The following is a 15,814-nucleotide window of genomic DNA, read 5'->3' as shown; positions in this document are numbered from 1 at the left end:
CCTTTCTCCTGATAACCAGCAAGTCGGGCCCACCTGTCCGCCCGCGCGGCTGTCCACTTGCCGGCTGACGCCCGATCCCTAGAGGGCACAGACCGGCGACTGGGCGCCGGGCAGGGTGGCGCTGAGGGGAGGACTGCGCAGGCGCCGTGGCCCGGCAGTCCAGACAACCAATCCCCGCTTGCTTCGCGCCGGCGGCTCCGCTGCCACTCCGGGCGGGGGTCGCAGATTCAAGTTCTCTGGAAGTTCAGCGCAGAAATTCCTTTAGAATCGGCGATGGCTGTGTGCGACCAATCCGACCCGCGCCGAATTCTATAGACTCTCTCAGCCAACTTTTCTTGGGGAGAGAAGGAGTTGAACTATTAATGTTTTAGTTTAAATTCATTTCCAGATCCCTATAAGGAAGTGTTTGCTTTCGGTTTTGCCCTGGGGAAAACATCACCTTTTTAAAGCGCGCTTCCAAAAAAGGGAGATTTGAATGAAGGGTGGGGCCTGGCTCTCCTTGACGCAGTAGCTCCTTCTTCAGCTAATAGGTGGGAACCCAGGGGTAAGGGGGTATGTGGGGGGATTTCTCCTAAGGAATTAAAAAGGTTGCTGAAGAAATGTGGAACAGTAGGGTGAGGTGGAGAACCCCTCCACTCCCCTCACCCCTCCACTCCCCTCACCCCACAGTTTGTGTTATCCTCAGTTGCCCAGGGCCTAGCATCACACAGGTGGGTGGCAGCTTCCCAAACCTTCACAGGAGCAGCCTCATACATATTCAATCAATCAAAGGTCCTACTTTCCCCCAACAATAGATTTACAGAATTCGTCAATCTCAATGAGGGAGAGGTTTGGGATGGAAATAACTGACCTGTAGCATAAAGATGCTCTTAAAAAGGCCTAGATAAATTTGTGGGTTACATGTCTAAGTAATCCACTCCAGAGGCTGGTAATGTAGCTCAGTGGTAGAGCACTTAAGGAGCACATTTGAGGCCCTGGGTTTGATTTCCAGCACTAAAAAAAATTATTTTTAGAAGAAGGATATCATAAGTCTTCTTCATGCGGAAATGGCTCTGGAGTGCTGAGAAGAACTTCAATGACATTTAAAACTCTCCCTCCGGCACCCAGTTTTTGTTTGTAAAATGAAAAATTGGACTATGAAAACCTCCAGTGACTTCTGTGCTCACCCAAGCATCCTAATACCTCCAGAAATGAATCTATTGTTATGTAGGTTTAGTTTGACTCGCTGAGTGAAGGAGAGTTTACACCAGCAGGATGGTGGAGCATCCCACCAAATAAAGGAAAAGGTGGAGTAATCCCAGGCCATTGGGGAGACTTGTGGAATACTGGTAAAATTTAAATGACACAGTGTTTTGAGAGGCCTCATGCGAAACAGAACCGTGAGTAAAGGCATCAAATTTAATATAGATGTGAAACCTGCAAATTTAATATAGATGTGAAATGTCTTCAGAAACACCCTTCCCCCACCCCTACTCTTCTACCTTGGAAATCAAGGCTATTTCTCTATGATTCTCCTAGATTCTCTAGGCAGGAATGTTTTGTTCTTATTGTTATAATTTGTAACAGTAATTTCTGATTAGTCTGTGATTTTAGAGAACAAAGTTTCTCAGCAAGAAACCAGTAGTCAAAGAAAGAGGTTGTTGTGACACTTTATGGATTCAGCATGTCCTTGAAGTAAATACTTTTCCCTGTTCACTTTGCAGCTGTGTTTTTTAGCCCACTCTGATGGGGTAGATTTTCTTTTTTGTTTCTCACCCCTTCAGTCTTTTTATTCTTCATCTGATTTCTCCATTATCTCTATGTCCTATTACCCTTATCTCTAATTTCAGAAAAATTAAAAAACAGCTATTTCCCTCTCTAAAATTAATTTTCACTTACATCCTGAATTCTAACTCCAATAACTGGATTATACCAATGTTCATCAGGTTCTTAAATATTTGATTTCTCTCTTTTCTCAGCTTCCTTGAAGAAAAACAGGAAGTGGAAGTTGTTTTATGTGAAACCTATTTGAGTTTGTTTACTAGACATATATAGAGGTTAGGTTCCTATACTTTCACAGATGCTGAGAGATAAGGATCCTATCTTCTGTTGTTTTCTGGTACTGTTGAGTTTTCTGTGAAATGTACTTTAAAGGCAGCTGGGGTCATCCTAGGGATGTGTCATTCAGCTATTAGAAGTTATGTTAGTATTTTGTTCAAGAATTTATAGGCCAAGGGTGAGGCCTAACTAAGAAAGACCTCAGAGGAACCTGACTAGAGTTCAGTCAAGAAGAGAATCTTGTCACTTTTGTAGCATATGTAGGTGAAATTCACTAGAAAGGACTATGTCCCACTGCTCAGAAGCAGCCCCATCTGATAATAGCAGTGGTTATTCAACTTTCTACATGAAGAATGTGGGCCCAACATTGTTAAGTCTTCCTGTTTTCCAAAAAAGGCATAATTTAGATAGTGTTTAAACTCCTGATGTTAAATTTGCCATCAATATAATAATGATTTAAATAATATGTGAGCTAAGTAAAATGTGTCTCGTATGTTGGATACAGGTGTGCTCCCAGTTCAGCCTTTGCAGCAGGATGTCATGAAGGTTTTATCCTCAGTCCTCTGCTCTATTATCTCTGAGCTCACTTCCTCAACAATTGCTGGAATCTCCTTGTCTACAACCTTACCTTTTCATCTGTATGATGTTCCCATCTCTCCAGCCACCTTATAATAGCATATATGCTATACCATAGCCTCAAATTTAGCATTTCAGAAATGGAATTAAAGCCGGCCACGGTGGCACATGCCTGTGATCCCAGGAGCTCCAGACACCTGAGGCAGGAGGATAGTGAGTTCAAAGCCAGCCTCAGCAACAGCGAGGTGCTAAGCAACTCAGTGAGACACTATCTCTAAATGAAATACAAAATATGGCTGGGGATGTGGCTCAGTAGTCGAGTGCCCCTGAGTTCAATCCCCAATACCCACCTTGCCCGCCCCCCAAAAAAGAAATGGAATTAATTATCTTCCACTCCCTGCCAAGACTTAATTCAACTACTCAGCTTTCTAGTTTTGATGACTGGAATCAATCAACATCCTTCCAGGTTAAGAAGTTTACAATCACTGGTAACTCTACTATTTCCTTTATCTCCTATACATGCAAAAGAGAAATGTGGTAGTCTGTATCTGAAGTTCCTCAATTTTTCACTCCATTGCTCTCTTTGTTCCCCAGCTTGGGAGATCTGAGGAATAATTGATCTAGAGCAGTGATTTCCATATTCTACTCCATGGAAACAGAGGTTCTAAAGAGGTGACTCAGGAGACTTTCTGGGTGTGGGCAGGGAAAGGAGGTGACTAGAAGGGCCACAGAATGAGGCTCTGGGAATCTCTATAAGGTACCAATCAACCTCTATTGACACTCAACCCATACCACTTCCTTCTTCCTGAACAGCAGATTCTGAAAGTTCGGGCTTCATTAAAACAAAAGCCAGAAAAGAAAGTGTCCTGCAAAAGCCTTCTGCTTTCAGACCTGCTGTGCATACTTCTCCTGGACAAGGGAGCATCAAGATCATGACTGTCACCACAAAAAAGAGGAGAAAGGGCTGGGGTTGTAGCTCAGTGGCAGAGTGCTTGCCTAGCATGTGTGAGGCACTGGGTTTGATCCTTAGCACCATATAAATATAAACAAACAAAATAAAGGCATGCTGTTCATCTACAACTACAAAATTTTTTTTAAAAGAAAAATCCTACATGAAAAACAAAACCTATCTAGAAATTTCACTGTCACACTAGTAAAGAATAATTGTATCAGGTAATAAGGGTTTCAGAAATACCTTCATCGGTAAACAAAAGATTGATTTAAAAAAACTGGTTAGTTCCAGTTTTTTTCTCAAAAAGACTTGTTATTCCACATTAGCAGAGAAACAGTAGGTAACTGTTATTGACACAACTTTTAAATATGAAAATCCAAGTCATACCTTTACTTATACAGATTAAAAACATAAAATTACCACTGTGGAAGTTAGTCGCCAATGATTATCCTCCCATGAACCATGCCTCCTTTGATTCACATCTTTGTGCAGTTTCCCTCCTAGAACCTTGGCTGGACCTATGATACACTTATAACTAGTGTAATGTGCCAGAAGTGCATGATATTGCATGCTGAGATTAGGTAAGGAGAACCTTTGCTGCTTCTATCTTAGTCTTTTGCAAAACTCTTTCTGGGACCTCTGACTGCCATATAAGCAGACTAGCTACACTGCATGGTGCTGGAAAGGTCACATGTAGACACTCCAGACTATTGTCCCAGCTGATCCTTCCACTCATCCCTACCTAAGGACTAGACTTATGATAAAGCCATCTTGGACTATCCAAATCAGCATATTGTCAATCTCAATTGACAATCTCAGAATAGAAGAATCACCTAGCTGAGGCCTGTCCAGATTCCTGACCCATAAAGTCATGAAATGTAATAAAATGGTTATTGTTTTAAGTTGCTCAGTTTTGAATAATTTGTTACATAGCAATAGATAAATGAAATAATAATCTACAACTTGGAACCTAAAATTTACCACAGAATAATCTGTAAAATGTTATTTAGGTATAATAAATATATTAAAATTGGAGTCTATTATAGATTAATTATAAATTAAATAGTTGAAGGAAGGTCTTATAACTACTGTTTAGGACATTATTATTGTAAGAAAATATGTTTTATATTTCTTGTGAAATCACTTTTAAAAACAGGTTTGTGGAATAGGAAATTATAGCATATCTTCTTTGCTCTCCCACCTGCCTCGGTACTAGTGTTCAAATCCAGGGGCTACACCCCCTGCAGTCCTTTTTATTTTATTTTGACATGGGTTCTTGCTAAATTGCCCAGGCTGGCCTCCAACTGCAATCCTTCTGCCTCAGCCTTTTGAGTACTTGGATTGCAGGTGTGAACCGTGGTGCCAGGCTAGCTTCTATCTTTTCAAATGTGTAGAAGACACACATCTTTCCCTTTGTATTTCCACTTCCCCTTCCAAGTCCAGGGTTTCATTCAGTACTTTATGCCACTTTCTTACTTGATCATTCCATAAATATGGGTTGAGTTCCTACCAAGACCAGTTACTGGGATAAATGTTGGAGATACAACAGTGAAAAGACTAAAGCATTCTTCCTATGTCTACTATTTTGCAGGCCCTTTTCAGATTAACTTTTCTAAAACACTGTTTGTATTACATCATTTTATTACTCAAGAACCTACAACTTCCCCCACTTTTTTTTTCTCTCTGATTCAAACAAGTTCAAATTCCTCTGATTGGATTTCAAGGCCTTTGGTCACCCGACTTCCCCTTAGATATGTAGGGTTTTCTCACTGCTCCATAACTTACTTTCTTAATCCCTGGAAACTGACCTTCCCACTGTACTTCTTGTGATTTGCTAATTTCAAAGTTATGCCAATCTCACCCTGTGTCTTTTTCTCTCATGTCTCTATGAATCTATCCATCTTTTCTCAATTCCCACTTTCTGTAAGTAGTTTTTCACCATGGAATTATTTCACAGGTTGGACAGAAAAACACCCATACTCTATTTAATATCATACTTTAATTCTTTAGGACATATTTTTCAAACTACTTTATCAAAATAACCCATGGTCACAGTTTAAAAATTAAAATTACACTAGAATAATGCAAAATTCCTTCATTTTTCAGTGCTGCCATTTGAACTCTTTTAGCAGTTTCTTTTGGTATTTATCTCCATGTTTATAACTAACATCTTTTTATTGTGTTTCTTGATTAATTAATAATTATTATTAAATGAAGCTATAGCTCCTTTATACTGCTCCCCATTTGAATAAACACACACATTTTTTATCTTATGTGAATATTTCTATCATCATTAAATAAATATATAGTGTTTACATTTTAAGTAAATACCTATGATTGCATTTCCTCTTTTGTACAACTTTTTGTTTTTTCTGGAATTAAAAATTGCCTCAGTTTTCCCCAATCATTTCCTCCTAATATATCCCACATATCCACCAGAAACATAAAGCTACTTTTGATATTTTGAAGGTATTTTTCCACTGTCTTCTAGCTCCTGTTGAGATATCTGATTCCTTTTGAAGTCTAGTCCTTTATATGTGATCTTCATTTTTCATTCAAAAACTTTTAGAATCTTTTTATCTACACTTCTCTTTTCTTTCCTCTTTTCCATTCCTTTGGTTTTTGTTCTCCTTTCTCAAAAATTCTCTAAACTTTATTTTCACCTCTTTTGTTGGGGATATAGAGAGATGTAATACATAGATACAGATTTTCAGAGAATAAAATTTCCTGGATGTTCTAATCCCACCCTTGTGTGTGTGCAAGCACATGAAATTCTATGAAGTTTTATTCTCTGAATGGATGTTTTTAGTGAAATGTTTTTGTTTCACAGAGCAATGTTTCTTATCAGTCTAAGGATATGTTTTGTTTCATTTTTAGTTTTCTTCTCTATATTTTCTTTGTGGTTTGTTTTGGGATCTGAGAATTTCTTCAAATGTGTGGTGGACTGTGGCGTTTTAACATATTTGAATGTGAAACTAAAACTTATTGAAAACTTGAGCATGTTAGGTTCAGAAATTGATGACTTTACCACTGTGTGACTGAGCAGGACCTACTAATTTCATTACAGAAATTCTAAACATCATTTTTTTAACATTTTTTTTTTAGTTATAGATGAACATAATACCTTATTTTTTATTTGTTTATTTTTCTGTGGTGCCAGGGATCGAACGCAATGCCTCACACATGCTAGGCAAGTGCTCTACCACTGGCCCTAAACATCATTTTTAAGTTCAAATTTTTATTTTTTTAAGTTGGTATATACTATTGTGTGTGTCTATCATGTACAACATGATGTTTTGAAGTATATATACATTGTGAATGACTAAATCTAGCAATTAGCCTCACATAGTTATCATTTTTGCCACAAAAACCCTTTATGTTCACTTTCTTAGTATTTTCAAGAACACAATATAGTATTAACTATAGCTGCCATGTTGTAAAATAGATTTCTAGAACTTGTTCTTCCTTTAAAATAAAACTTTATATAATTTGACTAACGCTTTCCCAACTCTCCCCCTACCAAGCACCTTAGCCCCTGGAAACAACAATTATACTCTGTGCTTCATTGAAATCAACTAGATTCTACATGAGTGAAATCATAAGGTATTTGTCTTCCAGTGCCTATGTTATTCCCACTTAACATATATCCTTTAGAGTCATCATACTGCAAGAGTTCATTCATTTAAACGCCTGAATGTATCCATTGTGTTTTATATGGCATTTTCTTCATCTATTTATTTATTTATCAGTGCTGGGGATTACTATTGTGAATAATGCTGCAATAAACTCTGGAGTAGAGATACCTCTTTGGCATATTGATTTCATCACCTTTAGAAACATACCCAGTAATGGGATTGCTGGATTGTAAAGTACTTCTGTTTTTCATTTTTTGAGGAAACTCCATATTGTTTTCTACAATGGCTGTACTAATTCACATTTCTACCAACAGTATGTGAAGGTTCTTTTTATCTATAACCTGGCAAGCACTAATCTTTTGGGGTTTTTTGATAATAGCCATTCTAACAAGTGTGAGGTGCTATCTCATTATGGATAGTTCCCTGATGATTAGTGATGCTGAGCATTTTTTCAGGTATCTGTTGATCATTTGCATTTCCTCTTTTAAAAAATGTCTATTCAGATCCTTTGCCCATTTTAAAATTATGTTGTTTTCTTGCTATTAAGTTGTTCATATTTATTATGTAATTGAATATTAACCCCTTATCAGATACGTAATTTGCAAATATTTTCTCCCATTCTGCAGGTTGTCTCTTCACTCTGTTGATTATTTCCTTTGCTGTGCACAAGTTATTTAGCTTGATGTAATCTTTTTAAAATTAATTTTGTAATTTATATATGATAGTGGAATGGATTATAATTCTTATTACACATATAGAGCACAATTTTTCATATATCTGGTTGTATACAAAGTATATTCACACCAATTCATGTCTTCATACATATACTTTGGATAATAATGACTTTACATTCCACCATCATTTCTAACCTCATGCCCCCTCCCTTCTCCTCCAACCCCTCTGCCCTATTTAGAATTTATCTATTCCTCCCATGCTCCAGCTCCCTACCCCACTATGAATCAGACAAAACATCTGGCATTTGGTTTTGGGGGATTGGCTAACTTCACTTAGCATTATCTTCTCTAACTTCATCTATTTACCTGCAAATGCCATGATTTTATTCTCTTTTATTGCTGAGTAATATTCTATTGTGTATATATCCCACATTTTTTTTATCCATTCATCTATTGAAGGGCATCTAGATCAGTTCCACAGTTTAGCTATTGTGAATTGCGCTGCTGTAAACATTAATGTGGCTATGTCCCTGTAGTATGCTGTTTTTAAGTCCTTTGGGTATAGACCCGAGGAGAGGGATAACTGGATCAAAGGGTGGTTCCATTCCCAATTTTCCAAGAAATCTCCGTACTACTTTCCATATTGGCTGCACCAATTTGCAGACCCACAAGCATTGTATGAGTGTATCTTTTCACCCACATCCTCGCCAACACTTATTGTTGTTTGTATGCATAATAGCTGCCATTCTGACTGGAGTGAGATGAAATCTGAGTGGTTTTGATTTGCATTTCTCTAATTGCTAGGGATGATGAACATTGTTCATATATTTGTTGATTGTATATCATCTTCTGAGAAGTGTCTGTTTAGGTCCTTGGCCCATTTATTGATTGAGTTATTTGTTTTTTTGGTGCTTAGCTTTTTGAGTTCTTTATATTCCCTAGAGATTAGTAGTCTATCTGATGTGTGAGGGGTAAACATTTACTCCCAGGATGTAGGCTCTGTGTTCACCTCACAGATTGTTTCTTTTTGTGAGAAGAAACTTTTTAGTTTGAATCCAGCCAATTTATTGATTCTTGGTTTTAATTCTTGTGCTACAGGGGTCTTATTAAGGAAGTTGGGGCCTAATCTTACATGGTGGAGATTATGGCCTACCTTTTTCTTCTTGATGTAATCTTATTTTTTGATCTTTGCCTTAGTTGCCTGTGCTTTTGGGGGTATATGCAAAAAAATCATTTTCCTGGCAACTGTAGTAGAGATTTTCTTGTATGTTTTCTTCTAGTAGTTACATAGTTTGGGGTGTTATATTTAAGTCTTTAATCTATTTTTAATTGATTTTGTATGTAGTATTGTTGGGACCTTTTACCTCCCTTGCCGCGGCCATTACTGGGTGTTGGTTGAGGCGGCCTCATGGGTTAGCATTTCCGTATATGTGACCTGGCTGGATTGGCGTTTGCCAATTGGCGTTTGGGGGGGGGGGGAAGACCCTCACACGGGCTTTTGACCTTAGTCCCGCCTAATGATTTAATCTGAAATCTGCCTAGGCCCCTTAGTGACTGTGACGCAACTGCTCCTTATTGGTTCTTGCTACTGTCTCTTCTTACTCCTTCCTATCACTATATGACCTTGTCCCTGACACAATAAAGTTGAGATTATTGCACCTTCACGGTTGACTCATCACCCGACTTGGTGTGATTGTGTGGGCCAGGTTGGGTGGCAGGCCGGGTCATGATACTTACCCTCTCCCTCAGACCAGGAGACACTAGCTGGTCTAGTGCACTTCACTACCCCTGTCGGAGGGCGGTTCTGACAGTCGGTGCCTCGGAGATGATAGGCTGGTCTCCCAAGTACCCTTGTTGGGGAGGGGGGCGGGCAGCGACATAGTATGAGACAAGATCTAATTTCATTCTTCCACGTATGAATAGCCATTAAATATACCATTTATGGAAGAGACTGTCCAGTCCCCACTGTGTGTTTGTGGTACCCTTGTTGAAAACCAGTTGGCTGTAAATGTGTGGATTTATTTTAGAGTTACCTTTTCTGTTCCATTGGTCTACATGTCTGTTTTGACACTAATAATGTGCTGTTTTGGTTACTATAGTCTTGTAGTGTGTTTTGAAGGCAGTAATCATCATGCCTCCAGCTTTTCTCTTTTTTACTTAAGACTATTCATAGTCTTTGTATTTCCATGTGAATTTTAGCATTTTTTTCTATTTCTGTGAAGAGTAATATTGGTATTTTGATAGGAATTACATTGAGCAGCATGGACCTAAATGTATTTTATAACATCTCTTTGACTGGTTAATTCTCCCCAGAGATGAACTCTCTAATTTCTTGTTAGATTAGCATAAGTCTGGTTACCAGTTTCTCTGAGATAAGTGTGGTTAGACATTCTCAACATTCAGTTTGTAGACTTTGTTTCCCTGTTTTCAGTAAAGCATCCCTCTCTTTAGCTGTGTCTAGTGCCTATGTGTCCATAACCTTCTCTGGTTCAACTTTTCCAGATAGTGAACTTTTTTCCTTTTTTTGTCCTGAGGGAGGGAATGATCTTTTGGCACTTTTGGTTGAGGGCAATTGCATTTTAACAGCTCTCTACATAAACTTCTAACTAAATCTTTCTATTTTCAGCTCTATCCTGTACCTCTACCTTTCCTTATCTGTAATTCCTGAGGCTCTCTGGTGTTCTTTGTAGAAAACAGATTTAATTCTTAGCTTTCTACCCTGCCAGTACAGGTCATAACATTCTCCCAGCTATTTAGGCACTTACACATTTCCAAAATTTTGCTGAAATCCAGTTTGATGATGGTCTTCTATTAAGTTTTCCTTATACTTGTAGCTTTAGGATTTTTTTATTTCTTTACTATTTTAGTGGAGCTTCAGGGAGGATCAAAGATAAATGTGAACACTCAACCTGCCATATTTAGTTGGCTACAGTTTTTGCCTTAGTCTCTAGTTATCACTCCAAGAATACAATAATTTCTTGAGGGCAGTGACTCTGACTTATCTTCTCCAACAATGTTTATTTAGCTCAGTGTTCAGGACCTCTTAAGTGTCAATAAATCCACTGTATTAAATGAAATTGAAGTTCAATAAGTACCCATTAATTACCATATTGTGCTCAAGATGGTGGTGGGATGCAAATGTGAACAGCTTCCATGTGAACGGTTTTCCTTTGAGGAAGTCCTGGTCTATTGGGGAGTTAGAATAATCAAAATCTTAGGGGTAATTGTAGTACGAGCAGTGCCTTGAGAATATAGAGTGGATATTTTGGGAAAACTTCCTGACAATTTGAAGTTAGTGTCAGGCATAACAGTAGAAATCTTTCACAAAATCTGCCCCTCTTTTTCAGAATGCTGGGCTGATTGTATCATGGGTTCATGGTTTGACAAGGTGTAGTAGCTTTCTCATGTCTTCATCAGCTAGGATTTTGTTTGCATTCAGCAAATCATACAATATTAATAATTAATTATACCATTGGAATTTGGATATAATTCAGAAAGCTGAAACTGAAGAATCTCTCCTATTTTTTCATTTATTTATGGTGATTGGCAAGTTTACTTATTCTATTTTTTAAAAACAAGACTTGTATACATTCTACATATTTTATACTCAATATGTATGTGTGTGTATTATACATGTGTGTGTATATACATAACAACCAATATCTAGGATTAAGCAGATCAAGCCATAGGAAAACCAGCAGAAATTTTATTGCCATCAGCCCAACCACTCAAATCAAATTAATAAAGCAATAATCTACAATGACATAAAATGGTTATTTCTAATTATACCAAAAAATTTTACCCTGTGTCTTAAGTTAAGTTTCATGGGGAAAAGATACCTTTTCTGGGGCAGAAATTTGCTTTCAGATGATTAACCAGAGAGTGCTATCATTGTCAACAAGGGAATGAAGGGAGCAGGATTAAGCAGAGAGATTGGATTGAAATGCAGTTGGAATGGAGGTCTCATCTGATGCTAAGGGGAAGCTTTGAAGCAGGATGACTATCCTTCTTGTTCTAGTTGAAAAGGGGCTAGACATGGGATGTTTTCTTCCTCTGAGGAAGGGGCCCAATTTTAGGAAAAACAACTTTTTTTTTTTTTGTGGAAGAAAATTGCCAAGGAAGTTGTGAGCCACCACCAGCCTCATTAATAAATGGAAAACTGGGGAACTTAGATAACACATAAGAGCACTCACTACATCTATGTTGCAAAACAGTTGGGGAGTCTATATTGTTTATTTCTACAAAGACTTGATATTTAATATAGTAAAAACTGTCAATCTGTTCCCTTCTACCAACTGCTCTTTTCTTTACCAAAAGCTAAGTAAAATAAAAACCAAGTGGCTAACTAGCTTAATTGAAAGGCAGAGAATTTGCAATTTATTTTTAGAAACACATTTCCAGAATTCAGGTCCTTCCAGATTTTCTGACTGACATAGTAGACTCTTTCTAAGAGTGTTTCTTAATGTTGAAGAACTTTGGAGCCTTGAACCTTGACCTGTCACCACTGCCCACCTCCCTTTCAGTTCTGTTTGTTATGGTCACTCCACAAGATAAAGAGCCAGAAAAAAACCTATTTAGAGGGGTAGAAAGATTTTCTCTCTTATTTTGGAGAACCTAAAGTGCCATATAAAAGCATAGTCTGATATTTTATCAACTACAATCTTAATTATAGACAGAATTAAAATAGAAGACTCTTGAAATCAAGAAGGTGAAGTTTCTCTCATCCTAATCATTGTCCTGTTGTAACATGTCTGTTCTAGTTAAACCTTTTTCAGGAGTGCATTACCTCAATCAGGACAACTGTGGCCTCACCCCTAGGTTTCAACTGTATAAATACTCAAAGTAATCATTACTAGGACAAAGACATACAGTAGTTCCCCCTCATCTGAGTTCCAAGGCACCCAGCGGATGCCTAAAATTGCGGGATAGTATTGAACCCAATTTCACATTCTACTTTTCTTATACATACATACAGTATAGCATGGCCACCCTGGACCAAGGGATGATTCATGTTCTGGGCAAAAGAGAGAGTAGAACTGCACGAGATTTTATCATCTACTCAGAATGGCCTGCAATTTAAAACATGAACTGTTTATTACTGGAATTTTCCATTGAATACTTTTGGAAACTGTATTCCAAAAGTCAGCTGACCAAGGATGATTGAAAATGCAGAAAGCAAATCCATGGATAAAGGGGTACTAGTGTGTAAATTCAATCTTTATGAGTATCTGGTCTTTTTCAAGACCCTGGAACTATAAATATTTCATTTATGGGTAGTAATTGAATAGCACTGTCGGTAAACTAGTGTTATAATGGCTTGATTGCTCCATGAAACTATTAGGCACCAAACCTTTTATTTACAACATTAGGATGTAATTGTTTGATGTTTCTGAAAGTGATTTGTACTCAGCACATTTGCAGTTCATAGTTTCAAAGCTCATGATATTAAAGAATATTACTATTGGTGTACAAGGAAACCACTAGTAGGAAAATGTATCATTTTATTCAGAGCAGCAGTAAAGAAAGATTTTAGGTAAAAAGAACTATGGTTTTTAAGTATTTCTTTTATGAACAATATTTCATATTCTTTGATTTACTCTAAATGATGTTTAGATTTACATATTAGAAGAAAGGGAGGACCTAGTATGTTATATATGTGTCTTATCTAAGCAAAATGGGCTTCTATTCTTTTTTGTGCAAAGTATACATTTTATTTTAGTTGTCTCTGTAATACATAGTCTATATATTATACAATAGTAGAGACACTATTTATCAAGTATCCACTGACCTTATACTAGAAGAAAAGTAAACATTTGTAGAGCATGTTTATTTAGTTTATCCTTTTGACTTTTAAGATTTAGTAGACTTAAAAGAATGTTCAACTATTCTAAAAGCAAACAACAATATTTATGATGAAATGGAAGAAAACACACTTTGATTGATTGAGGAGTCAAAATGGAAACTCTAAGTATGGTATCTATAATTCAAATGCAGCTTTTTTGTTTCATCATTGGCATACTGAGAGTAAGCACATGACTTACCAGAATCAAAGTACAATATGTGTCCTGACTACAGAATCTTCGAATCAATATGTGAAAGTAGTTCAAACTATCTTTTGCCAAATTTTACTCATTGTGAAATGACTTGCTCTTCTTTTCAGGGCACTAAAGAAAATCTATATGAGATCTGGATAAGCTCATTCTAGAGTTCTTTGATAGCTCTTTATACACACATATACTCTCACACACATATATGATACTTATATCAATTCATATACGTATATTATACCTATAGATAGATATAGATGTCAATACAGATATATCTGTATCTTAGGATCAGTCATTTACTTCTACATCATTATTTCTACCCCTCCCCAAATTCTGTTCTGCATTCCATTTATTATATAGCTTTAGGAAATCTAAAAAGTTAAGAAATTTATTCCTACAAGTCCAAAGTTACAAGAAAGAGAACTCTGACAGCCACTGAGTGAAGTCTAGGGCAACCTTATAGCACCCATCATTTAATTTTCTTATTTGCAATCAACAGTCAGCGCTTAGCTGAGCTGACAATGAACAAACTCAGAATTCAGCTACCTCACTCTTTCCTCCTACTCTTGGCAACAGCACTGATTAGAGGAATCTCCAACCCACAGCATTATCTTCCCAGGATTGACATCTTCATTCTCATATTCCACCTTTAACACATATTGATTGACCATCTAGTAAGCAGTGGGTCCTGAGATTATAATGAGGGGGAGGGCAGAATTGTCAAATTTCCATGGAATGAAAAGACTAGGATCCAAGGTTAGCTGAGATAGAAATCTAAGTTTTTAAATGGACAGACTCTTTCCCCTGCACCATTTATTAAATAGTTCATCACTACTTTGTAATGCTACTATTATATACTAAGATTCATATACTCCTGGTATATACTCATATACTCCTTAAAGATGATAAGATTTTACTGATCTATTTGTGTATTTATTCTTTCACCTTATAAATTTTAAAACTTATAGCAGTCTAAAGAACTTTATTGTAATCCTCAGTATACTTACCATTAAGATTCTACAATTAATATTCACTCTTCTTTCTATCTCATGTATCCAGCCAGTTATACATTTTTCTATCCATCCATTGACCCACCTTCTTTTTGGTGCATTTTCAATTAAACTGTAGATACTGGTACACTGTTCCTTACATAAAACACTACACTTTTAAATGTACTATTCTTTAATAATAAGTTCAGAGTTTCACTGTTATCGTGACGGAATTTTTCTGTTATATATCTCAGAAATTTGAGTGTTTAATTTCCTATTAAAATATAAAAAATGATCAAATCTGGGACAACAAAGGCCTGGTTGAGGGGAGGGCAAATGTAGCTCAGGTTACTCCCAAGCCTGAGAGCTACTCTGATTATCTGGGTCCTTGGTATCTTTAAAACGAAAAGCAACATAAAATTACAGACTCAACTTCATGTTGCCAGAGGAGTAAGCTCAAATTTATCTCTGAGGGCAGACTGTTCCCTTATTTCCTGGTTTCTGGAAGAACATGTTACTGGACTTTTTGGTAAAGAAAAATTCCACTTTATAATAAAAAAGAATCCAGAAAAATGAGGAGCTATACTGTTCTGCACAATATTTCAAACATTTGTCTTCATTTGGGGAGTTAATTCCTGACAATTAAGATTTCTTTAGAATAACATTACTTCTTTCTTTCTTTTTTTTAATTGTCATGCTGGGGATTGAAACTAGGGAATCCTATCATTGAGCTACATCCCAATCCCTTTTTATTTTTTATTTTGAGGCAGGGTCTCACTAAATTGCTGAAGCTGGCCATGAATTTGCAAACCTCCTGTCTCAGTCTCCCAAGTTGCTGAGATTACAAGCATGTGCCACCAAGCCTGCATTGAATATGGTTTTGCTCTCTTCTGTCCTTAAAAAT

At 37.0% G+C, this 15,814-nt stretch overlaps 1 protein-coding gene across 1 annotated transcript in view; it reads right to left on the bottom strand.

Annotated features, from left to right (window-relative positions):
• Nucleotides 1-3,547, bottom strand: part of Kif5b (kinesin family member 5B) — a 45,996-nt gene extending 42,449 nt beyond the window's left edge. Inside the window, exons 1-2 of the mRNA XM_015483294.2 lie at nucleotides 3,406-3,547; nucleotides 94-236 (exon numbers count right to left, since the gene is read on the bottom strand). Of these exons, the coding sequence (XP_015338780.2) occupies nucleotides 94-236; nucleotides 3,406-3,547 (285 nt within the window). The remainder of the gene's footprint in view (nucleotides 1-93; nucleotides 237-3,405) is intronic.
• Between the last annotated feature and the right edge of the window lie 12,267 nt (nucleotides 3,548-15,814).

Source organism: Marmota marmota, unplaced genomic scaffold, assembly GCF_001458135.2.
Source record: "Marmota marmota marmota unplaced genomic scaffold, marMar, whole genome shotgun sequence".
Taxonomy (NCBI): domain Eukaryota; kingdom Metazoa; phylum Chordata; class Mammalia; order Rodentia; family Sciuridae; genus Marmota; species Marmota marmota.
This window is presented reverse-complemented; position numbering and strand designations above follow the sequence as displayed.